Source organism: Oreochromis aureus, linkage group 15 (assembly GCF_013358895.1).
Source record: "Oreochromis aureus strain Israel breed Guangdong linkage group 15, ZZ_aureus, whole genome shotgun sequence".
Taxonomy (NCBI): Eukaryota; Metazoa; Chordata; class Actinopteri; order Cichliformes; family Cichlidae; genus Oreochromis; species Oreochromis aureus.
The window spans coordinates 38,826,462-38,851,322 of NC_052956.1; the positions used below are offsets into that span (position 1 = coordinate 38,826,462).

Genomic DNA, 24,861 nt, shown 5'->3' on the forward strand with positions numbered 1-24,861 from the left:
AAGAGTCTAAATACTTGTTTTATCACTTAAAACAGCTAATCAGTATAAAAACATTTGTGCAACATAATTTTTCATGTAAAATATCCATAATTAAGGCAAATGGCTTTAAATGAGCCCGGCAATTTTTTTGAACCAGTTTTCTACACTTTATTTATTTTTACACTTCACTTCAACTCCATTGCAAGAAAAAATCCTGGGAACACCATTTTGCCTAAATGAAAGTGTGAATGCATGCTGTTTGTTCTAACATATTGTCTGTCACTTTAATCTGTAAATGACAATACATAACTGCTGCTGTGTTTTTAGAAGCTTTGTGATTTTATTGGGAAAATACATAATTTTATATTTTATTTTAAAAATCTCATAATGCAGTGGAAGTATTCCAAATTAAATGCAATCAGAGAAACAAAACTTTAAAAACATCAACAAATGAAATGTACATTTTGAGTGAAGCATTATTGTTATTATCTCACTTTCATATACACGATTTTATCTTTTTGATCTTTCAGTTTATTATTTTATTAATACAGTTTTCTTCAGTTGTTATTGTGCAAGAATCGTTTATACTATGCATACTATATACATATACATATATATACAGCAGTATGGGATGAAATCTGAAATAAAATGAAAATGAAGTTACTTTCATAATATTCTTATTTATATATATGTAAACTCAAACTAAGTGAAAATTAAATAAATGTTGTGCAGTAACGTTTTAGTTCTACAGGGGGCGGAATAAATCACAATATCGTGAGTGAAAGCAGCATACCTAAAAAATATGAATATAAATATTAAAACTGTTTTAAAACGATCTTAAACTCTTATTTTGACAATCAGTTGTATAAAGGAAATGACGCAAACAGGAAATACGAGTAACTATACTCGCATCCCCGAGTTTAGTCTTCCAGGAAAGGTTTTCTTCCAGACTGGATCAAAAAAAAAAAAATCTTATTGCGGTATTTTTCAAGCGAATAATCTTAAATGTAAATGAGATTTTATCACGTTCACGTGACTCTGTTTAAGTTAAAATCTTTTATTGACCGCAAATTTTGTTGTTTAGACCGAACTCTTGGAGGAAATGCTAACTGGAAGGCAAAACGCGGGGACCAAAAAACCCAAAAGCCCCACGAAACTCAAAACACAGCAGCTCATGGGCTGATCCTGGTGTCCTTTCGGTCGTAAACAGTTACAGTTCAACTTTTTGTGTATTTACTGAGATAAATGATGTTTTCTAAACCAAACAGGAAGTGTGATCTCTACAGGTGAGCCTGTAGAAGAGCGACGTCAGCAGCGCGCGTGTGTGACCTGCAGTGATCCACGTTGTGTGAACTTTAGGGTTTGATGAGCTTCCTGACAGCCCTGAGGAGGATTAGCTCGTGGATGCCCGTCCTGCAGCGATCCTGCACGAAGAGCTGTCAGATAGGGGCACGAGCCACCTGCAGTCTGCTGCATACACCTCATCGCACACATGCAGTCAACACCTGTCAGCAGCAGAGAGGGGCAACAAGCCTGCAGACCAGGGCATTTGGGCTCTCCGCGTTCAGGCTGAAGAGCACAGATGACCTCAGCAGCAGCAACGGGTTTAATGAGGAGGGGGAGGATGAAGATTTCCTGGAGGACAGCGAGGTGGAGGAGCTGTTCCAGCAGCAGATTCCTGCAGGCATCGGAGAGGGACAGCACAGGGTGTTCATCATCCACCCAGATGTGAAGTGGGGAAGCAGGAAACAGCATCTGACTACAGGTAACAGCACACACATGCTCAGATGAGCCTGATGGAAAAAGTAGATTTAAATGAATGCGTTTCCTTATTTTCTGACTAATGTTGGTGCCATATTTAACACTGCTGGAGCTCCACCCATGTGCTGTTTAAAGCTTCTGTTTGTGAGAGGCAGCCAAGAAGAAGAAAGGCTGACAGGCTGCACTGAGAGCGTTTATAAGGCAATTATTCTGAGCTATGATTGCTCTCCAAGAACAAAGATACGCCAGTAGAGATTATCACAAGTTCGCACTGTTACATTTGCAGCTGAGCTGATGATGGCCGAGGCTGAGGGGCTTGTGAACACCTTGGAGAACTGGACTGTGGTGGACAAGATGATCCTCTCCACCAAGACTCCAGAGAAGAAGAGGATATTTGGGAAAGGGAACTTCCAGACTCTCACAGGTATGATCCACTCCTGTGAATCAGAAGGTGTAGACCAAGTGCTGCTTACATATGAATTACCTGATGTTTCCCCCTGCAGAGAGAATCAGGCAAACAGCAGGAATCACTGCTGTGTTTGTGAATGTTGAGCGTCTGTCTCCTTTGTCTGAGGTGAGCATGTCTGAAAACTCTGGCTGTGTTGGATGAAAGGTTTCTTTTGTTGATGATTCTTTTTCTTCTTCTTTATTTTTCTTACTAATTTCTGTTTAGAGGGAGTTTGAGGAAGTCTGGGGGGTCAAAGTCTTTGACAGATACTCAGTAGTCCTCCACATTTTCCGCTGCAACGCCAGAACCAAAGAAGCCAAGCTTCAGATCTCACTGGCAGAGATCCCTCTGTTAAGGTACCTTACACTGCTACCTGTGGGTGGGTTGTAAAATGTTTCAGTCTGACATGATGATGCCTTCCTATCAGTGTTAAGTCACATTTGGTACGTTTATGGCAGATCACGGCTGAAAAATGAAATGGCAAACTTGGATCAACAGGGCGGAGGATCGAGATACATCGGCGGATCAGGTAATGCAGCATCCACAGTGGAAACGAGTCTACCTGTGATTATAGATGTCTCTTTATGATTGGTTGTTACCAATACTGTATATAAAACATGGACATAATATCTGGAGTCCATAAAGCCCTTACACCAGGGGTCGGCAACCCGCGGCTCCGGAGCCGCATGCGGCTCTTTAGTCCTTAAAGTGCGGCTCCGCGTGGTTTGGGAAAATAAATTAGAAGTATTTAGCTGAAGTGTATTTTATTTATGTTAGTTCTTTTAAACTTGTAGTTCTAAATTGGAAGATTATTGTGATATTGAAATATAAATATAAAATTGTATTCTATTATTCCTCGCTCAATATAAGCGTCACACTCGCGGAAGCCGGTGTACCCGCCGAAACGCCGTGCATTTATCGAGACTTTCAACCCCAGGTAGGCCAATTATGGATCTTCGGATCCACATTATGTCAGCAGCTCCACCGTGAACTATGTTAAAGACAAACACTGCTCACGCCTCACAGACGACAGATGACAGCTTACAGTCCTGCGTAAACTGACTTCGCACAGCACCGATTACCAGACGCTGTGAGCAGAGGTTCAGGATCAGAAGTCCCATTGTAAACATACCACGGCAGACCCGACGATGTTTGCATGAACGCGCTTTTCAGCATCTCTTTATTGACCACTTTTCACACACGGTTGCTGTACGCATACAGCCGGCTGTAGCTTCGCAGCTCACAGCCCGACACACACCACCAACAACAACAGCAGAGAGAGCACAGACCTTAAGGCGGCGAGGCGTGATTGTGGGTGTCGCTCAGGTGCGTCCGCCTCCCCTGCAGCGGCGCTGCAGACCACGCCCCGCCACACGCATTAACCAGGTAAAATACATATTTAGGCAGAATTTTGCAAATATCTATTTTTAATTTTTCAGCAGCATAGAGCTTTTTTACCAATTATTTTTTAAAAGTCAGGTCAAGGCTCCAACAGCCCAAAGGCGATATAAGGGTGGCGGCTGATAACAGTTTTTGTTTGCTACATGCATCATTTTAGTTCAGCTGGGTGTCTTTGCTTTTGTTATATTTCTTTAAGAGTTCAAAATGTGTTGATTACATAAATAAAATGTAATTTTCTCTGTAGCACTTCATGGATTTCATAAGCAGCACACCTTACCTCACCTCACCTTACCTTGTTCACACAAAGGTAAAAAACAATATATACAGTGTTATCTTCATTTTAGATGTCAAAAAGTATTTGCGGCTCCCAGTGTTTTCTTTTGCGTGGAAACCGGGTCCAAGTGGCTCTTTGGGTGTAAAAGGTTGCAGACCCCTGCCTTACACCAATTATCCACATTCAAAGAACTTAATTTATATTGTTTCCAGTTCATTAAAATAACTCATAAAGCTTTTTAAGTATAGACATTTTTACACCTAGTATCAAAGTTTTCAGACAAGGTTTACTATCAGTATTAAGAGTATGTGACAGTTTTCTAGTTCCACCCAAAACAGCTTGACTACAGGACAGTGCCACAGCAAATGCATTAACACGGCGCCGCCTTCACAGCCATATATAGGTGTCATTTCTCAAAGGGTTGCCACAGTGGATGGCACAGATTTTACACCCCTGAAGCTGGGTGTGCATCTGCTCCCAGTCTGAGGAGCTATCACATGTAAGGTGAAAGTGGTAACCACTACACCACGGAGCTACCTTCTACTTCATAAACCATGCCAGGACAATTTCAATAATATATGATCAGTTTTCTTCAATTTGGATGTGATACAGTTATATGTTCGTGCCATTATTGAGGCATACATCTTATTCCCATATTTTGCAGTCTTTCTAACGGCCAGCAGGGGGCGGCTCCTCTGCAGTGTCTCTCAGTTTCTTAGGCTACGTTCACACTGCAGGTGAAAGCGCATCAAATCTGACTTTTTTGACCCTATGCGACCCATATCCGATCATGGTATGACAGTGTGAACGGCACAAATCCGATATTTTCAAATCCGATCTGGGTCACTTTTGTATGTGGTACTGAATCCGATACATATCCGATGTTTTAGAAAGCGACTGCTGTTTGAACGGTCATGTCGCATTAAATCCGTCTTTTACGTCACTGACACGAGACAGACGCCAATTATCAGCGCCGGAGAAGACATCGTAAACGCTTCCTGGCCATCCAGTGTAGATGTCAGTGAAACTGTTGGGAAGACAACGTGAACACTTTGTTTGTACTGTATAATCAGCAGATTCTGACAGAAATCTGCAGCTATCCTTTGAAGCACCGCTCCTCTAAAACAGCAATAAGGATCATTATTAGGCCGTATGTAAATAACAAAATAACTTTATAACTTAGAGCAAAATTGGGAAACAGTCAGAGTCAGTCAAACAACACTGTTTGCTCTGGGTCTAAACAGAGCGCGTTGTGTGTGACGTCTTCTTTTGTGCATGCGGGCCGCTTTGAGCGTTCACACTAGAGCGCGTTTGCTGTCGCATTTTATTTGTAGTGTGAACAAGCAGACAAAAAAAATCGGATTTGATCAAAAAATCAGAATTGAGCATTAAGACCTGCAGTGTGAACGTAGCCTAAGTCAGAGCTATTCCTCACTCGTCAGGTCTGGTTTGAGCTTCAGCTTGAAACACAATTGGCTTCACAATCAATCTTATCGACCACTCTGTAACATCATGGTGGCTAAGTCCATCTTTTATATACAGTCTCTTTGCAAAATAGGAAGTGAGCATTAGGCGTTCCTACAGTGGCTGTGTTTTTGTATCAGTGATGAGCAGTGAGCAGAAAGCTTGTGCACTGCTGAAAAATGATGATATAAAGTCTGTGGTCCTTTCAGGTGAGACGCTGTACGAGATCCAGCAGAGGCTGTTGAAAGAGCGGGAGATAAAGATCCGCTTGGCGCTGGAAAAACTTCGGAAAAAGAGGCACCTCCTGCGATCTCAGCGTAAACACAGGGAGTTCCCTGTCGTCTCAGTGTTGGGATACACCAACTGTGGTGAGAGGCTGGAAACGTAGAAGACCAGTAAAAAAGCAAATTGTTTTCATATAAAATGTTAAATTTTAAAGGCATCCACAACAGTGACACATTCCTTCTGATTTCATGTGTCCAGGAAAAACGACTCTGATCAAAGCTCTGACGGGGGACACCGGCCTCCAGCCCAGAAACCAGCTTTTCGCGACACTGGATGTTACCGTCCATGCTGGCCAGCTGCCGAGTCACATGACTGTTCTGTATGTGGACACCATCGGCTTCCTGTCCCAGCTGCCCCACCAGCTCATCGATTCATTCTCTGCCACCCTGGAAGATATTAAACACTCGGTACGTAGCAAGCCGGGGTTCATCAAATATTTGCTGCAGGAGTAAAACTAAGAACTAAAACGAGGTGTGAACAACATTTTAGTGATCTAACATAAAAATCTAAACTTGGCGTAAAAAATAAAACCGTTCAGGCTGTTGATACAGGGCAGGAGGATGCGTTCATTTTGTTCAGACCAAATTCCGTCCCTAACCTCTGAATGTCGCAGCCGACATCAAGACATTTGTTTCCACTTCTCTGTTGTCCAGTTTTGGTGCGCTTGTGTGTGTTTGGTTATCTGTTCGTGTCAGTCGAAGCTTTAATTACATTTAAATTTACCCCTGAATAAAAACCCTAAGGGGCCGAGCCGACTTTTAACGTCTTCTAACTGCTGTAAAGTTGCACATTTTAAAACCGGAGACTGTGGCTGTGTTTGTCATCATTTCAGGATCTTCTGATTCATGTTAGAGACATCAGCCATCCAGAGACAGCAAATCAGAAGGTGAACGTGCTGAATGTCCTGAAGAACCTGCAAATCCCCGACAGGCTGATGAACTCCATGATAGAGGTCCACAATAAAACTGATCTCATCACCAAGTAAGGACAGAAATCCCACGCCAGCTCACCTACCACTATCATCAGCAGACATATACAGTAACTTCCATCAGGACCTGCTTATAATACACTATAAGAAAGTGATGGTGTAAATATGGAGAGAAACTGTTTTCATGTTATTATTGGTATTATGGCTGACATCATATTTCTGACCTGTTTTGCTATGTTTGTCTCTCAGTTACGAGTCTGCAGAGCCCGCTGCTCTGCCTATATCAGCCCTGGAGGGGAGGGGCTTGGAACAGCTGAAGGAAGCAGTGGAGGAGGAGATCTTAAAGGCTACGGGGAAACAAATTTTAGATCTCACAGTTAACCTGAGCTCTCCTCAGTTAAGGTGGGATTGTCTGTGTCAGTGTATCGTTTGGATCAATGGAGCAGGTGTGGTAACATGTGTATGCTTTTCCACAGCTGGCTGTACAAAGAGGCCACTGTTCAGGACGTGCAGGTGAATGCAGACGAAGGTTCGGCCGTTGTCAAGGTCATCATCGGCACCGCTGCTCATGGGCGCTACAAGAAACTGTTTGGAAGCAGATGAGAAGGGAGGAAGGGCGTGATGGCAGAAGTAAAAACGGACTGTACCCCAGTTAAAGAAAAGACTGTGTTTACTGTACAGTATATTAAAATATATAATGATACAAATCTGTTACAATGTTTTCTTGTAAAAACTCAAATTGCACAAAGATTCAGATGCACAAATAACCCATGAGAGATAAAAGCCAAGCTTCAGATGGCTCTAAATGCTCAGTTTCAGAGTTTCGTCTTCTCTTTCTACACACACCTGCTGTGAAAACCTTCTGTTTGCGAGTGGCAGCCAGTCCGAAGAAAGTTGGCTAAAGGGGGAGGGGCTAAAACAGCTTGTTTTTATGGTAAACTGAGGGGGTTCCTAAAGCTACTCTAGTTGAGTATAAGAATAAAAAGGTTGTAATAAGCATAAAATGCCCTCATGAATTGATGTTGAGGCAGACATAAGTAACAGTTCTTTCAAGTCTTAGTGGAGACAAAAAATTCATGTAAACTGCGAGACATCGAGGAACACAGGAAATGAGGTTTGGTGTGGCTAATAATGCTTTTTCATCTGGCTGGAGTTCTTCCAGCAAAGTTTTTGGTTCAGTGCAATCACCGCAGAGCAGAGCGGCAGTGAACCCACAAAGTCTCCCGCAATGATGTTGAGGCTCCTGGCGTCTGATCCGGGAAGCTGTTCCTCAAGCCATGTCCTCAAATACTCCCAGTTGCTGTAGGTGAGCGTCCGCAGGGATTCCTTCTGGTTCTTGGCGATGTAACATCTGTCAGCTGTCAGGTTCAGGCCGGACACGAAGAAGCCCTCTGAGGAAAGAAAACAGAGTTTTTAGCTGATGAAGCGCATACATATCTAATCTCTACAGTCCAAACTCACCTGGACGTCCCAGGTCTTTGTGCCAGTCCAAGTAAGTCATGACTCCATGTGCTCTGCGCTGGTTGGCCCACCAGTAAGGGATGGGAGGCCACAGCTCCTGATGTCTCACTGCAAGCTGGCATTCATAGGAGAGGATGACCTGGTAACCAGACGCCCACAGACTCCGCAAGGTCAGCGCCGATTCCTGTGGAGGACCAGCGGGACACTCTTAAGTCACAGTGTACCATACATTTTTTGTACCATAAATCACCTGTGCAGAGAGACAAGCTCACCTTCTGGGGACACAGCTTAGAGCCAAACAGTTTCTTCAGGGACCAAATGAATGATTCGTGGCATTTGTCATCCATTCCTTCAAAATGGCTGCAAGCGAGGATAACGATCTCCTTTGGGTGAGCCTCGAGCCAAGCAGCAACAGACTCGAGTGTTTCCTGTTAAACAGGATACTCACTGTAACTACTAGAAGAGCCAAACTTACACTTTTAAAAGTAAACTGAACCCTTTAAGCCCTTTGTAGCAGTCTCCACCTCAAAATAAGCTGACATTCAAAGAACTCCAGCAAAAAACTGAGATTTGTAATTTTGCCTGATAAAATCTGTACCAGACTCATAACAATGAGCCGGTAAATACTAATATTGTTTAAAAGAATTTCTGTTGCATCTCAAATAAATTTAATCCAAGAAAAATGAGGTCTATTTAGGTGTAGCAGAAGAAAATGATGCAGTTGTGATTTGTTTTTTATAATAGCACAGAAACTGTCAGGTGAAAGTGCTAAACTCACCAGGACTGTCACATGAGTGTATATGACGTGTGTGAAGTACAAGTCGCTGGATGAGTCGTTTGGTTTGTGTGCAACACGGAGGTCAAAGTACCGAATCCCCATTGAAAGCTGTTCTTCAATGGTTTTATCCTGAAAGGAAAGAGGTACACATTATTTCCTAATGGAGGAGTCACTGAAACCAGTGATAGCTCAACAGTTTCATCAGATGTACCCCTGAAAGTCCTGGATTCAATCACCTCTTCATCAACACCACCTCCCATTTTTGCGTACATTCATTTAAAACAATTTTTCGACTGACTAGTTTTGGCTTGCACTACATGGTTACATCCAGCTTACCTGTTTCAACCACATGCAAAGTACTTTATTTAACACTCATTTCCTACATCATGATCAATTTACACTATTTATCGTTTGCGTTTAGATACAAATAATATATTTTTAATCAATAGTTCTTTTTATCTAGTTATTTATATATATATATATATATATATATATTTTTTTTTTTTTTTTTTTTTTTTTATTTGATCTAGTTCAGCTGTTAATGCTGTTGTCTAGTAAACTAGACTCTTTGCAGTCCTGTGAAAAACTAAGCTCAGCCATGATTCTGTATTTTATAAAAAAAACACCTTTATCATCATTATTTATTAATATAGTAATATGAAGTAATAACTAGAGCCCAAGTCATCACCCCTCCACCACCGTGCCTGACAGTTGGCATGATGCGCATCATGACCCAATATCTCCGCTTTGGTCTCCCAAGGACGCTGTTCCAGAAGTCTTGTGGTTTGTTCAGATGCAGCTTTGCCGTATTCTTATAGGAGAGAAGAAGGTTTCCCCTGCAACCCTCCCAAACAACCCACAGCCTTCAGCCTTTTTCTAATTTATTTTCATGAACTTTAACGATTAACATGCTAACTGAGGCCTGTTGAGTGTGAGATGCAGCTCTTGGGCTTTCTGTAGTTTCTCTGAACATTGCAGGGTTTGACACTGACGGAAATTTGAAGGGATGTCCAGCTGTTGGCAGCTGTTTTGCATGTTTTTAACTTAGGAATAATCTGTCAGCACTTGTCAACACACACCTGCATGTTCCAGACCAGGAAACTGTCAAAACTTCTGCTTTTACAGAGATACTCACGCATGTTGATGCTCAGTTAATAAAGTTCATTTGATTAGCTCGCACCTGGCAGGCACTTGGCCTTTTATTTCCTATAGCAGCAGTAACTGTGAAAAACAGTGTATCGGTGTACTTTCTTTCTTTTTCTCGATTAGTTCAGCTAATTTTTTGTTATACCTTGGCTACTGATCCCTGGTCTGTAAATACATTTACAAAGCACACTACTCTGATAAGACTGACTAGTTAAGAGCTTTTTTGGCATATAAACAGCATTTCTTTACAAACTTTATTGTACTACAATCAATATTTTTACAGCAACACTGGATCACATGACTACTCATATGTGAAAGCTCACAGTTCCTTTAAATCTGTGGAGTGTTTAAATGTATTTCTTCTCATTTTTGCTTTCTATCATCAACTTACAGTATTTCTGTCTGCAGCCGACAACTTTTAAAAATATGTATATTAAGAAGAGCAAAAAACCTGTTTAAACTTTGGACCGTCTCGTCTCAGCACCCATGGCACTAACTTCTTAGTTGTCCTCACACCTTTGCCAACATAGTGACAGCACAGTTGCTTAGTTGTACTTTCAGTGCCTACCTGTGTGGTAGCCCATCTAAAAATGGCTGGCCTTGTGAAGCAGCTAAAAACTCCATCCAGGAGCCGGAAAACGTCCGACTCAGCCCTGACCAACGGGGAGTTTATGTCCAGGCAGTAACTCATGGCATCGTGGCTTCCTACAGGAACACATTCAAGTTTTAAAAGTAAAGAAACTGGTTTGTGGCGCAAGTTGCTTCAAAAAATTCTTACTTCTTTGTTTACTGTGTCTGTGTGTGATCATGATTGTTTTGTGTAACTGTAACAATCGCAGTCTGAATTGTTGTCCAGTGGTAAAAAAAGATCATTTACTTCAGTGAAAGTAACAATACCAGAGTGTAAAATATGTATGTAATGTTGTATTTGTGAGTAAAAATATAAAAATAATACCAGATAAATGTAATTAATTCATCAAAAACAATGTTCCCAGTGAGAGGAGAGCCCCAAAGGTCAGGGTGACCAGGTCTAACTGCCCACATCGAGTCAATTCTTTCAGTTTTGTAAAACTGAAAGAATAAAACAACAGGAGCAATGAAATGATACATGTAAAGGCTCAGTCAGGTTTAAATGAAGATGACGATGGCGAGGTGGTGGCTGGTGAGGTCCAACTTTGAAGCCAGCTGTTCCAGAGTTCAGTGTCGCTACAACAAAGGTCCGATCCATACTTTAATCTGCTTCTCAGTAAAGGCCAGAAGCATCTAGTCAGCTGACTACAATGATCTTGTGCATAGTTTGAAAACCAGAAAGGTGAGGCAGGGCTAACCCATTCAGTGACTTAAAAACAGACAATAAAATCTTATAATGAAATGAAGTAGAATAAATACTTCTAAAATAAAGTATTCCCAGGTATTACTTTAATACTAGGTAAATGTACTTAGTTATTTTCCATTGGTAGATATTTCCTATATTTTAACACTGATGCTTTTGATATTTTTGTGTTTAAATCGACTTAAAGCTTCAGGTGACTGTCAACATATTTAAACACAGAAATACACCAACTACATGACTATCGGCTGCGCTGCTCTTCTATAAATTCACGAGGAATCCTAAAGGAGTCAAATGTGCGAATATACCTGGAATGGCCAGGTGTGTGAGAGGAATGTCCCACAGCTCTTCAGGTAAGGCTGACATCCAGTCCCGGCAGTTCGCATCCATGTCGCTCAGTCACTCACCGAGTTATTGATCCGATGGGTCTGTTTAAAGTGATCATTTGCGTGATCGATGTGGTTTTATTCCGCCGTGTGCTGATCTTTAAACAAACAAGCTACTACATGAGACAGAGGAGGAGGGACTCAGGAAAAACCTTTAATTTCCTTGTTTCCACTGACAGCTCAGTCATATTTAAATAATTTAGGGAAATTTGGAAAGTTCTCCGAAAACTATCGTAGCAGCGGGTTTCTTTGAAGTTATCACGAGTTCCCCAATCAGGAAGTTTTGAGCGACACGTCCTTTTTATATTTGTCGCTCAATGTTTATAAATCACTTTAGGTTTTTTTCATGGTGGACCCAGAGCCGCCCCACTTCCTAATACTTACTGCAGTTCAGCCGGTAGCACAGCAGAGGGCGCTCGGGAGGTAAACTCAATGGCGCTAAACAACTAAAGTTATAATTGTTTTTCTTGCTTTAAGACACCTTACACACATACAATAACTATATATTATTATTCGACGAAAGGGTAAATAAAACAAGACTCGTATCCTTTAGTTTTCCTGCACGGAAGCAGATTTTGGCCATTAAAAAGTTAATCTTCTTCTACTGCATGCTGATTGGCCCGTTAGGGATTTACGGCAGGCCAGGACTCCCTTGACCCGATCCGCTTAAAACGACTTGAAACTGGACGTTGAAATCGTAGTTACAACACCAGAGAAACACCCATGTACGTATAAAAACAGCTAACTGCCAAAACTGAAGGTGACTGCTATCGGAAAACTGCTGCTCGAAATTCTCAGCGACTTCATGCCTGAAATCAAAATGGCGGGTGCCGTATAGTGGCCTGTGGCGCTGTGACGTCCCAAATACCAAAACTGTACTCGAGACCGGGAAATAAATAATTAAATAAATAGTGGCGCTAACAGGCTTTACAGGATCCACCAAATTAGCATTAAAAATCGCTTACAGCACGAAATTTGCATTATTAGGCCACAGCTTGACTGGACCATTCACCCTGGACGACTGAGCGTGTTTGTATGAAACAGCACGTTCACAAAGTATTTTTTTCTGTGCCATTTTTATTTTATCGGTTGCAGTCACCAGGCCCTGTCAGCTTCCAGCTGCTGAATAACTGTAGTAAAAATCAAATTACATTAATAACTCAAACAAGAAAAACATGGAATAAACCTTTCAGTGGGTACTGAACCATAAATGTTAAATATTAAAGCACTCACAACTCAGCACATGGTTTTACTCAGCGGTTTGTGCTTTTTATGATGCCTTATAATAGGCAACGTAAAAGTTCTCAATTAAGTGTTTTTTTTTGACTTGCCTGGTTCAAGGTTACTTTGAGTCACTGCACCACCCTGTGGTCTAAACGGGTATTACACAAAAACGCCTTTCAGCCCCACAACTTCATGTTTTGAACGTAAGATTATAGCAGTTGTTTGTTTGAAATTTGTTCATCGCTTTAGTGAATTTTAGAGGGCTTGAAACTATTTTAAATAAATTCATTTAAAATAGGTACCTTTTAAAATAACAATCCATATTCCTAAGAATGATCATTTGACAATTTAACCACTTCGGACTGAATGTGTAGTGTGACACAGATGAGACCCAGATCTTGTAAAATGTATTAATAAATCTTTTTAAAATTAACTTCAAATAATGTTTTCTTACATATGTGTCTGCAATATGACTCCGTATGTGTGAGTTATCATGAGGACAGTCAAGTTACTCCCGAGGGTAAATCTTTTCCCACATGTGTCACGTGGGTGAGCCTTCTCACTTATGTGGGTTCTCATCTCGGCTTGTAGTTCAGAGTTACACCAGAATCTTTTCTGATGTTTTGAACATCTGATGAGATCTTTGTGTGTTTGAATGCAGCATATCAGTTTATTGCTTTCACCAAATTTCTTTCTCAAAAAATTGCAGAAATATGGCTTCCCGTTTGTGTGGACTCTCTGGGACCTCCTATTTCAGACTGGAGTTTCTTTCCTGGTCATGCAGGTGAGAAGCGAGAACTTTCTCTTCCTTACAGGCGTGTTGCTGTGGGAGTTCTGAAAAGACAGAAATACATGATTAAAAACACAAATCTGGACAAATATATTCTAGTTTTAAATGAAATCTGGGAGCCCTGCTGTTCTGCACACAGTTTTGTTTGCAAAGCTCACAATGAAACCACTTTGTGAATAATCACAATTGTATGAACCCTTACTAGCAATACTGTGGCTTTGGGTGATGGGTTTAACTGCCAGATGTGTCCAGATGTTCTTGCCAGCCTTTATCTTTCGCTCTAGATATGCACATTACCTGTTAATTTGAACTTTGATGAGCTGGTATTTCTTTTTAAATCTATGACTGTAGAGCAGGAGGTTTAATTGGAAGGTAGGTGGTTCACACCCTCGGTGCTGCAGTCAAAGTATCCTAACCTCAAAAAAAGCACAGAAAAAGTCCATTTACTATTACATAATCTCTTCAGCCTGTGTCCTGAGTGTGCAGCAGGGTGTGGTGTGCCCAAAACACCTCACCTAGCAGGTGTGCAGGGGGCATTCTAGCTGCTTCTTTTGATATGGAGTAGTCCCAGCTCTACTTTGAGTCAGCATCCTGATCATACCCTCAGCTGTCCATAAGAATCACGAACAAATAAACTCCATGTTTCCAAAAAACAAACAAACAAACAAACAAAACATGAACTCTTGATTTTATATTGCATCTCATGAGCCAGTTGTAACAGAACACTTAACATAATGAATGAAGTGAGTGGGGAAAAGTTATTTTAACCAATTTGTTGAGGAAGGAAGGAAATCCACAAGGAAATCGGCGTGACACAGACGGATGATATGAGCTAACTCTCCTGCTATGTCTCTTTCTTTGAAATCGCAGAGCTGTGATTCTACAGAAGTTCACTGAATTCACAAAAGTTAAAGATTATTTGGAGACATCAACTCATAAATAGAAGGGGCTGTCTCAAAAACAGGTGAGACACAGTAGATGTGATGTGGTTAGAAAGTGACAGATGCCTCCTCCCTCAGCAGCAGGAATGCATCAGCAGGCCGACACATGTCCTGCTTTAGTCTCGTCAGTGGATCACAAACCTCCGAGAGTCTGACAGAACAACAGCACTGCTGAGAGGACATGAGAGGATACCGAGGCGTTAAGTACACCTTGTTCATCTTCTGCTACTTCTTTTGGGTGAGTCTCTCCCAGTTTGAACAATTTATTGTTTAAAAAATGTAGCGTCATACATTCATTAGTGCGTGATAGTAGTAAACCTGTTGCATAATAGTGAGTTAAATGCCTCAGTTGCACCATAACAGAGGAAGAAGATGAGCTACAAACAGCATTTTAATATTTAATATTAACTCATTTATCCCTCTGACTTTATTAAGATATGTTGGACTTAACAGGGAGCCAGTGAGGAAAAGCCAATATCAGAGAAATATGCTCTCTCTCTAGTCCCTGTTACTACCCTTACTGCAGCATTTTGGATCAGTGAGTTTTTAGGGCAGCTTGATAATAATAAACTACAATAGTCCAATCTAGAAGTAATAAATCCATGAGCTACTTTTTCAGCGCCACTCTGAGACAGGATGTTTCCAACTTTTAAGATATTGCGCAAATGCATGAAAGCAGTCCTACACTGTTTAATGTGCACAAATATTCAACAACTCCAACATTCATCACAGTGCTACTGGAAGCCAAGCCAATGCCACCTAAAGTAAGTGTCTGGTTTCTAAGACTTGTAGGGCCAGAGCGGCGGCTCCCAGATGGCTAAGCTCCTCATCCTTTCTGCAATGGAAAGGCCAGCCACCATTCAGAGAACGCTCATTTCCACTGCTTGTATCTGTGATTTTGTTCTTTCGGTCACTGCCCAGAGCTCGTGACCATAGGTGAGGGAAGGACCATAGATCATCCAGTAAATCGAGAGCTTCGCTTTTACACTCTGCTCTCTCCTTGCCATGATGGACTGGTACAGTGTCTGCATCACTGCAGCCGAAGCTCCAATCCGTCTCTACTCACCTGTGAACAAGACCCAGAGATCCTTAAACTCCCCACTTAGGGCAGAACTTTTCCCTGACCCAGAGTGGGTACTTCACCCTTTTCTGGGTGAGGGCCATGACCTCAGAGTTGGAGGTTCACCCAGCTGGGACATTACTGTAGTTTAACTAATTGGTGTTTTTTGTCATTTGGCTTCATGAATAGATAAAACTGGGTATCATCTGCACAGCAATAAAAATCTGCCTTCATATGATGTTGCCTAAGGGAAGCATATATAATGTAAACAGAATTGGTTCCACGTGTGGGAGGGGAAAGAAAAAAGACAAAGATTTTTGTCAATATGAAATAATAAGATTAAGAAAAACTCCCTCCAAAAAGTTATCTCAGAGGTAAAAAAAATCATCAATCTCTAGCAGGGCGGGCTTCTTTCCCATGAAGGCCAGAAAGATGGCGTGTACAGAAAGTAACAAAGGAGACAGTCTGTAAAAATAACCAGTTGTTTTTCATATGTCAGGTGTTAGAGATGGACATTACCACCATGCTAGCAGATATCTGCTACTCAGGGCTAAATGACATGAAGCAGAACTTCACTCAACAAACCCGGAGCACACACTTTCTTCCTGGTCTGTTATCACAGCTGAACACTGTTAGTATTTAGCTGTCAGCTAAAGAAGCCACATCTTAACAGTGCAAACTTTATTATAAGATTTAATATAATTTTTTCATAGTTATCCAAGTGGCCTTTAGAGGAACTGCAGGTTTTGATGCTTCCACAGTGGCTTCATTTTTCAGCCCTAGAAGCTGTAGCTTGCTCCCGGGCAGACTTCCAGAAACTGGCCAATCAAAATGAAAGTGGGCTCTAAGGGAGGCGTTTAAAGAAAGAGGAGGCCAGAATGGGTTGTTTCAAAGAGAGGATGAACTGGGGGGCTGTGTGAAGGGCCAGGATAACAACCACACTGATACACTTTATATTTAAGACAATGTTTTCAAATAAATATCATCTCTGTTCTGTCAAGTATTGTTAGAACAGTTTCAGAGATAATCTCTATTTATACTAAATGCCTTTTCGTGTATGGTGAGAATGTGTGTGCTGGTAAACAGGAAGCAATAGAAAATACTACAGAGGAAGAACAATAGCAGAAAGTAAGAGCAGAAATGTATTTTCTTGGACCAATAGTGAGATGGAAGCAGGGGAAACATTGGACTGGGGCCTGTTTCAAAGTAAATATGGTGGCATACTCGGGAGGCACTGTGAGTGTGATATCCATCGCCAGAGGAAGGCACAACAATGTGAAAGGAAATCTCACACAGCAAAGATGAAATCACAGTAGATATAATATGTCAGTTGAACTGTAATGCTCATGCTTTGTGTGACTGATAAGACCCAATCAGGATGCAAATCTAGGTGTTCATGTCGTCATTTCCAGGTCGGCTCCGTCTCATCCAGGCGAAGCCACAATCACAGAAATGAAAATGATGTTAATTCCAAGCCCAGTGACAGTAGAGCTAGTTACAGCTGTTCCTCTGCTTTAATGAAATCTGCGTTTCTCTGTGACTTTGCAGGTTGTGAGTGCCATACTTATAGCAGTGGGGATCTATGCTAAGATCGCCAGAGAGAAAGGTAGGTTAGGTTAGCCCACTTTCAATTATTTATTTTTTCTTGGCATTATTAAAAAAATGAAAGGAATTTCAGCCTCATTTCTCTGCATTTTGTCTGAATGTTATTGTTATTGTGCACAGTCAAGATCGTATGAAGGTTTGTTCTCATCTGTGGCAAAGAGGAAAAACTCTTAAGTGACAAACACTGTTCAGTAAATTCTCTCTCACCATGTTCATAGTTTATCTCGGCTTTGTTTGTTTTGTCTAATTCTCACATATAGATATCTGGTAGCTATCTCTAGATTTTTCCTGCTCATCCAGCTCAGAGTCATAGGGTGGGTGGAGCCAGGCTACGACCTGGACAGGTTGCCAGTCTACTGCAGGTACAACACAGAGATTCTGACAACCATTGACACTCAGATTCATACATGTGGCCAATTTAGAATCACCTTCCATGTTTTGGACAGTGGGAGGAAGTTGGTCAGGTTGTCATGGAAACAGCGTGAGAGCGTAACGAGTACAGACCCTGCCAGTCTCTTGATATGTAAAATATTAATTACTTACGCCAGGGGAATAAAATCTGTCCACACAGTCACTTTGTGAAGATTCGACCTAATTAAGCAAAGATTTGTTTTATGGATTGTGAAAGTCTCCAAGTCGGTGGAATGTCCTGGAATAACGACTGTGTATGAATGTCGGGTAATCAAAACAAGCCTTGATTACATTCCTGAAGATGAGCCACACAAAGTTATTCAGACATGTTTCAACTTTTACTTGTTCTTGTGTTATCACTGATGGTGAGGTGAGTGTTGGCTCGTTCACTAACCTCTGGAAAACAATTGGGATTTAGACCCGGTCAAAACATTGAGGCAGACTTTGGGAAGGACTTTTCCAGGATTCCCAAAATGACTTTTTGGGTTCCAGGGTCCATTTTGTAATCAGGTTTAAGTCGGGGTAAGTTCTGTTAACAAAAGTTAAGGAAGGACATTTAGCCATATCTTCACTTTTGGAAAGACCTTAAAAGAGATTTTTCAAGGACTTGGGTTTCGGGTCCATGTTAAGATCATGTTTAAGTCAGGACAAGGGTCCTGGAAATCCATTATATCCACAAACATATACTGTGTGTGTGCATATGTGTGTGTATAGATGTGGTTGACACCCTGACGGTTGATCCCGCTCTTCTGTTGATCGTCGTCGGCTCTGTGATGTTCCTCATCACGTTCCTCGGATGTTTCGGGGCGCTGCGTAACACCATCTGCCTACTGAAGATGGTATGTCGGTTCGCTGGTTTTTATCTTGTTCTGACTCACTCTGGCCGTCTGTTCTGATCAGCTGCTATTTGTCCCGCAGTTTTTGGGACTCCTGGTGGCCATTTTACTCTTGCAGATCGCAGCGGCATTCGTGGGATACTTTTTCACTGATACGGTAACAGGACATCGAAAAATCGTACTAAACTGAAGAAGTAAACAAACCAACATGACAGTTCTCTTGTTATTCAGGTGATGGAGAGAACCGAGAGGCTGATGATGAAGGCAATTGAACGATACAGGGAGGACCAAGACCTGGAGAACGCCATTGACTTCATCCAGAAGAAGGTGGAGACGGGTTTTAAGGCTCAGTAATCTTTTTTGTTCTTTCTTTTTTACTGTTGTGATGACTGTGCTTCTGCTTCACTGTGATTGCAGTTCCAGTGCTGTGGAGTTGAAAGCTATAAAAACTGGTCCCGTAACGCCTACTTTAAGTGTTCGGACACCAACCCGAGTCTGGAGGCCTGTGGAGTTCCCTTCTCCTGCTGCATTCGCTTGCAGAACCAGGTCAGAACCAGTCAGTGAGCCAGGCCTGGATATGTTTGGGTGTGATGACTCAGGTGTACCAAGGCTGTTCCATTCTTTACTTAAGTAGAAATACAGATACTGTTAAAAAAAACTACTCTAGTAAAAGCTGAAGTACTGAATCTCCTTCTTTACCCAAGTACATGTGAAAAAGCTCTGAAATGTTCTCAAAGCAGGAAAGTAAAAAGTAGCAGTTCTAAAAAAACCGGACAGTTCTACCATGAATGTTTATGCAAAAGCAATTGAACCCTATGCTGTGTTAATATAATAATAATAAAATAATATTACACATGATAATACAAATGTTCAAATCTAAATTCGTTATGTAGGACACAAGGAGTGACTTTTTCAGTGGCCTCTATAATGCCTTCATTGTCAATGGTAAGTTTTCCTCTTCGTCTAAACAGTGGGCGAACCCTACGATCAGCTGTAGTGGCTCAGCGTGGGCAAAAGAGTCACAACTGACAATAATTTCTAATGTGAACTCCAGCAGATTTTCTTTGTGTACAGGCTGTGATCAGCTGACCTGCTGGTCTTTGTGGATTTACACAACTGAATTCAACAAGATGTAAGCAGATGTTTCGTGAGCTTGGCTGATTTCCCTTTCCTTCACTAACAGTATGCTTTATATTGTCTTTACACTAAATCAGTGGTCCCCAACCTGTTTTGCTCCACGGACGGTTTAATGTCAGACAGTATTTTCACAGACCGGCCTTTAAGGTGTCGCAGATAAATACAACAAAATAAAATGAACGACCAAAACAAAAACGGTGGTATTTTGTAAATATAATAATAAATGTGAATTCACTGTGTAATTGTGTAACTTTATTAGCAGCGTCCTCCTGAAATCTGCCAACAACATTGAGAGCAACATCCTCCTCTCTGCAAATTAATGCTCTCTGGTCGCTATGGTAACACGTAAATATTTCTTTCAAAATAAGACACACGACTACAACCAGTGTTGGTCAAGTTACTTGAAAAAAGTAATCAGTAACTAATTACTGATTACTTATTTTCCAAAGTAAATAATTGCTTAGTTACTTAGTTACTTTTTAAAAACACGATTTACAACCTGAATAGGTGATAAAGCGATAGATCTTTCAGCCCAATTCTACTTTTTCTGCATAATCCATCATACAAAATGTAATCAAATGGAAACGTCTCTTTTTAAAACTTTAAACTTTAAATCTTTTAACTTTATGCATCAAGCAAAAACTTAATTATATGCAACATTCTCTGACTGGAAGAAATTTGTTTAACATTTAAACCTATTTTCTGCACATTCCAGCACATAAAATAAAATATGTTTTTTGTGTTTACACTCACTCTTTCAAATAGATGCAAGTAAAACACAGCAGAAAATAAATAAAATCAAAGACTAGCGGTCCTGTTGCTCTAATTTCACCTGTCTAGCTGGCGGATGTTTGCCCTGGTGCAGGTGTGCCGCAGCGGTCAGTGGAAGAAGCCGTGAGTTTGTCTGTGAATTTCCCATTACGTGGTAGCGTGCTCAGCGCTTGCTCGGACGTTTAGGGGTTTTTTCGCTGTAAAAAGAAGTTTTCTTCCCACGCACAACGGACACTAATGTTTTTGTCACTTTTTACAGAATCAGACTCAAAGTAAGGTCAGTACTTCCACGCTTTAAACGCTGCACGCTCATACTCTCTCCCGCACTCGATATATTATCCATTGTTGATCTGCACACAGCTGTTGTCACGAACGTCGCACTCGCTTACGTCACTGTCATGAGACACTCTTGCAAAAAAATCACGGTTTTAGTAACGCAGTAACGCAGCATGCTTATGGGAAAGTAACAGTAATCTAATTACCTTTTTTGCAATAGTAATCCCTTACTTTACTCGTTACTTGAAAAAGTAATTGGATTACAGTAATGCGTTACTTGTAATGTGTTACTGCCCATCTCTGACTACAACACAGGAAAAGACCCAGGGAAACCGAGTTAACGATAAAAACCCTGAAAACCATAAACTTCACACCCGAGCCTCAACTCTCGCGACCCGGTACCAAACGACTCACGGACCGGTATCGGTCCTTGGCCCGGGGGTTGGGGACCGCTGCACTAAATCATATACTGTTGGTATGAAGGTGGAATTCAGTGACTTAATCTAAGCGTCATCACGTCACCCAACACTGGCCATGAGCACGACAGCCACTGTGTTTGTGTGATCTGAAATTATTTACCACCTAAAAGTCGTTACTCCCTTTATGCTTGCTCTTTTCAGTAGCTGCAGATCCTTTAAGGTGCACCTTTTAGGCAGCTTCCTTGTGGAGAGCTAGCACTGGAGGCATTCTTAGGAAAGTCAAAAAAGATCACCCAAGACACATCTATGGTATAAATTTGAAAATTGATAGGACAAGACCTTGACCTTGAAATAGGATTGTAAAATTGATACCATAGGTGTGTCTACTCGGAGGCTGAGAGGCAGCACTGGCTGTTTCCAGTTCAGCTCACATCCTGTTTAATGGGACAGGATGAGCTGAAACTTTTGATTTTCTTACAGGTGAACGTTGAATCCATGCCATGCTGTGGCAAGCACAGACTAACTGCTTGTCCATGCTGGTGTTCAGTGCATCGAAGCCCTTTTTGTGTTACCTTAAACAGCTTCTGTGTGTTTTCTTTCTTTTGCAGACTGTACTGAACACCATGTGTGGTTATGGGATGCAGCAGCTGGAGGAGAAACTGGCCCGTCAGGACATATTCACCATCGGCTGCCTGGATAAAATTGTCTGGTGGGCCAAACACAATCTGCTTCTGGTGGCTGGTCTGACCGCCGGCCTGCTGCTGCTCGAGGTAACACTTGTGAGCATTTGGCTGCAAAAAACCCTCTGAAGTCATCACGTTGCTGAATGACACTGACAACAGTTTCTGACCTTTTGTGTGTTTCCTTGAGCAGGTCTGCATGATAGCTTTGGCTGCTGGTCAGATCTGCTGGATAAAAAAAGTCCTACAGCATCAGGAAAGAAAAGCAGCTCAAAGCAAATCGGAGAGGAAGGAGAGCCTCTGGTTTCCTCCTTTTGCAGACTTTGATGATTAATAAAACCATTTGTTGAGAAAGTGGGGGATGCTGCGTTTACACTGTGAATTTATAGATTTGAGCTGTGAATCTGAGGTTTGTACAGTGGGTGAACGCATCGATGTTGGGCTCCAGGAGGCAGTTGAAATACTACCTCGTGTAACGCCCTATTTAAATTTTAGACTCTGAAACTCAGTTTTGTCATTTTTATGTAGCGCTCAGCGTTTCTGTTGCTGCCTTTCTACTAAACAGAATTTAAAATTCACCAAAAAGATCGGAATTAGTCAAAACATTACATGAACAGATATATTTTTTGTAATGTGAAAATGTTTCATTAGCATATCATGTGCAAGGTGTTCTTTGGTCAGTGAAATCAGTCAGTCAGCCTCGAAGCTGTCCAGTGTGAAGGCTTGTAAAGGACGCCTGAAAGTAAGCATAGTTTTCTAACATGCTAATTAAAAAGTGAGTTAATGCTGTGAAAGCCTAATGTATTTCTAAAGCTATCCAAGTACATTTGTCACTGAGCCCCACTCTCCTGGCTGACTAATCTCCCCGACCTCCTGATGCCTGATGATGATGTTTATCAGCCAGGAGACTGAAGTTTGCGTCCTGTTTGCGGGACCTTTTCCAGCCTTTCATCCCACTTGCTGTTTTGTTTTCACCTGCCTGCTCCAAAAGCTACTTGGTTTGGGCTTGTGACTCTGGATAAAATGTGACCCTTTACACTGAGGAATGACAAATGTCAAAGGACACCTTGTGCATAACTGAAACACACCTGCTGCTTTAATAAATATTCATTATGCTACAGCCCAGGAATGAGAATGACCTGTATTTGACATGGGAAAAGAATGTGTTGGGTGTTTGGGATCTAGACTATAAACAAGAAATTAATGAAAATTGAAAGAATATTTTGTGCTTACAAAACCAACTAAAGTCTTTATTTTGATCTGTGTTTTTTATTTGCCAATACAACCGGCCTGGGCAAGTTTTGGTGCAGATGTGTAAAGAGACTGTAGAGAATGTCTCTGTGATTGTGTTTGTACTGTTTTATTATGAAACTATTCTGAACCTTTTATATCCTATAATGTGATAAATAAATACATAATGTGATAGAAATAGATAAAAATAAGAGTGAAATTAACAAAAACTATAAAAACTGTTTGTCTGTACGTCTGCTATTAGCTGTTCAAACAGACCAACCTCTCCCGTCAGGTTGCCAATCTATTGCTGGACTAACACAGAGAGACAAACATTCACATCTATGGTCAGTTTAGGACAACCAGGTAACCTAACCCCATGCATGTATCTGGAACTCATGCAGACAAACTCCAAACACAAACCAATGGATTTATACACCGGGCCTTTTTGCTGAGAGGCGATAGTGCAGCTTTCGACCCCACTGCCTTACCAAAGTTCTACCATATTAACCTAAATTATTATTTTATGAAAAGGCTGCTGCTGACATGACATCAACTATTTCTAAATACCTGCAGAGATGGCATGCTTACATGTTATTGGGGTGGCTGTAGGTCAGGAGGTAAAGCAAGTCATTTATTAATCGGTTAGATGGAAAGTACTTAAGCATAGAAAAAAGTGTAAATTGAACTTTGCCGTTTGCTTTGAGTTACAACTTAAATATTAACAGAGAGCTCTTGTTTGTGTCTACATTAGGATAAGGTTTGGGTCTCCCGGCAGGGCCAGAGGTGTATATTGTGAAATTATACAACAATACATATCAGGCCATGTTGCAGAGAGAGTAAGCTACTAAAGTACTTTTACAAAAACGGAATGAATTATGTGCAATATGTTACATTTTTGAGTAGAAATTACAATACTGCTGTGGTTAGAACTCAAACCCTGCTGTGTATCAGCATATTGGTGTTTCCAGATGGCTCTGAGTTTTTCCTTCAGACAGGAGAGTGTGATTGTTTCAGTTTATCTCTAAGACTGAAGTATCCTTACCTTTAAGTATTAAGCACCTCGAAGTGACTGTTGTTGTGAATAAAATGAAACTGAACTGACGTGAACTGAACTGAACACAAAATACTCTCCTGGAAACAGGTAGATGTGATGACAAAGACAAAAACAGTAAAACAGTAAAACAGAGAAGGAAGACGTGTGAAAGGCAGGACACTATCCCCATTTTTTTAATGAAAAATGTGTATTGGTAAAATCCTGAATAAGCATAATAAACCTGGTGTGAATACATTCTCACATCAGAGCCTCGTACTTTGATTATTTCTGTCTACTTTCAATATTTTTATGTTTTATTTCATTAAAAAAGTTACCACATATAAAATGATTTCAACTGTTACAAGCAATACGAATAAAAGTAAAATATGTGCATTATTCACAGGGTTACATGCAAAACTAATTATTTGTGTACTTTTGTTGAATATGGAGGGTCAGAAGTGGCAAAATGAATTAAAAAACACCCCCATAATTTAATAAATAATTAACTGTGTCAAAAGTTAAATACAAAGTGTTTTTTAAATATTTTAAATCAAATGAATGGGCATGTAATTAATTATTGGAATATTTATTTAATTAATTAATTCTATTAATTAATTAAATTAATTCTATTCTATCTATCTATGCTTTTCAGTTTCATCCAGCAGTACACTTTTTAATGCTTCAGCAAGTCCAGACGCAATAATGTTTGTTTCAGGACGATTAAGATTTTGTAAGAAGCCAAACTGATTCTATTATTAGAACATACTCTTTTATAAATGTTCATTCCTGTTTCATACTTTGTTA

The 24,861-nt window shown here is 40.8% G+C and overlaps 3 protein-coding genes across 4 annotated transcripts; 2 read left to right on the plus strand and 1 right to left on the minus strand.

Moving 5' to 3' along the window:
- The first annotated feature begins 890 nt into the window (after positions 1–890).
- gtpbp6 (GTP binding protein 6 (putative)) lies at positions 891–7,352 on the plus strand. The gene is made up of 10 exons (XM_031756234.2): positions 891–1,744; positions 2,027–2,164; positions 2,244–2,314; positions 2,414–2,544; positions 2,647–2,717; positions 5,537–5,695; positions 5,811–6,019; positions 6,445–6,593; positions 6,790–6,942; positions 7,017–7,352. The coding sequence occupies exons 1-10, from the start codon at positions 1,345–1,347 to the stop codon at positions 7,141–7,143; spliced, it is 1,608 nt and encodes a 535-aa protein (XP_031612094.1). The 5' UTR covers positions 891–1,344; the 3' UTR covers positions 7,144–7,352.
- si:dkey-66a8.7 (PI-PLC X domain-containing protein 1) lies at positions 7,193–12,554 on the minus strand. 2 transcript variants are annotated; one of them, XM_031756235.2, is made up of 7 exons: positions 12,026–12,554; positions 11,564–11,683; positions 10,494–10,630; positions 8,780–8,908; positions 8,274–8,429; positions 8,002–8,185; positions 7,193–7,931 (listed from the first exon to the last, which is right to left on the minus strand). In XM_031756235.2, the coding sequence occupies exons 2-7, from the start codon at positions 11,643–11,645 to the stop codon at positions 7,666–7,668; spliced, it is 954 nt and encodes a 317-aa protein (XP_031612095.1). In that variant the 5' UTR covers positions 11,646–11,683; positions 12,026–12,554; the 3' UTR covers positions 7,193–7,665. The 2 variants fall into 2 exon arrangements, with proteins under 2 accessions (XP_031612095.1, XP_039455148.1); XM_039599214.1 differs by lacking the exon at positions 11,564–11,683 and having other exon boundaries at positions 12,026–12,506.
- On the plus strand, positions 12,238–23,519 carry zgc:113223 (uncharacterized protein LOC541424 homolog). Its single transcript, XM_031756227.2, has 10 exons — positions 12,238–12,366; positions 13,575–13,649; positions 14,526–14,834; positions 17,205–17,262; positions 18,387–18,511; positions 18,591–18,665; positions 18,740–18,835; positions 18,926–19,054; positions 21,720–21,881; positions 21,985–23,519. Exons 3-10 carry the CDS (start codon positions 14,778–14,780, stop codon positions 22,123–22,125), a joined length of 843 nt encoding a protein of 280 aa, XP_031612087.1. The 5' UTR covers positions 12,238–12,366; positions 13,575–13,649; positions 14,526–14,777; the 3' UTR covers positions 22,126–23,519.
- Positions 23,520–24,861: the final 1,342 nt, after the last annotated feature.

Excerpts from the sequence above, each read along its gene's own strand:
- zgc:113223 (XM_031756227.2), top strand. The coding sequence starts at position 14,778 with ATGAGAGGATACCGAGGCGTTAAGTACACCTTGTTCATCTTCTGCTAC. Across the intron at positions 14,835-17,204 it reads TCTTCTGCTACTTCTTTTGG|GTTGTGAGTGCCATACTTAT; the intron begins GTGAGTCTCTCC and ends GTGACTTTGCAG. Across the intron at positions 17,263-18,386 it reads TAAGATCGCCAGAGAGAAAG|ATGTGGTTGACACCCTGACG; the intron begins GTAGGTTAGGTT and ends GTGTGTGTATAG.
- gtpbp6 (XM_031756234.2), top strand. The coding sequence starts at position 1,345 with ATGAGCTTCCTGACAGCCCTGAGGAGGATTAGCTCGTGGATGCCCGTC. Across the intron at positions 2,545-2,646 it reads GCAGAGATCCCTCTGTTAAG|ATCACGGCTGAAAAATGAAA; the intron begins GTACCTTACACT and ends CGTTTATGGCAG. Across the intron at positions 2,718-5,536 it reads GAGATACATCGGCGGATCAG|GTGAGACGCTGTACGAGATC; the intron begins GTAATGCAGCAT and ends TGGTCCTTTCAG.
- si:dkey-66a8.7 (XM_031756235.2), bottom strand. The coding sequence starts at position 11,645 with ATGGATGCGAACTGCCGGGACTGGATGTCAGCCTTACCTGAAGAGCTG. Across the intron at positions 8,186-8,273 it reads CTAAGCTGTGTCCCCAGAAG|GAATCGGCGCTGACCTTGCG; the intron begins GTGAGCTTGTCT and ends GGTCCTCCACAG. Across the intron at positions 7,932-8,001 it reads CAAAGACCTGGGACGTCCAG|AGGGCTTCTTCGTGTCCGGC; the intron begins GTGAGTTTGGAC and ends TTCTTTCCTCAG.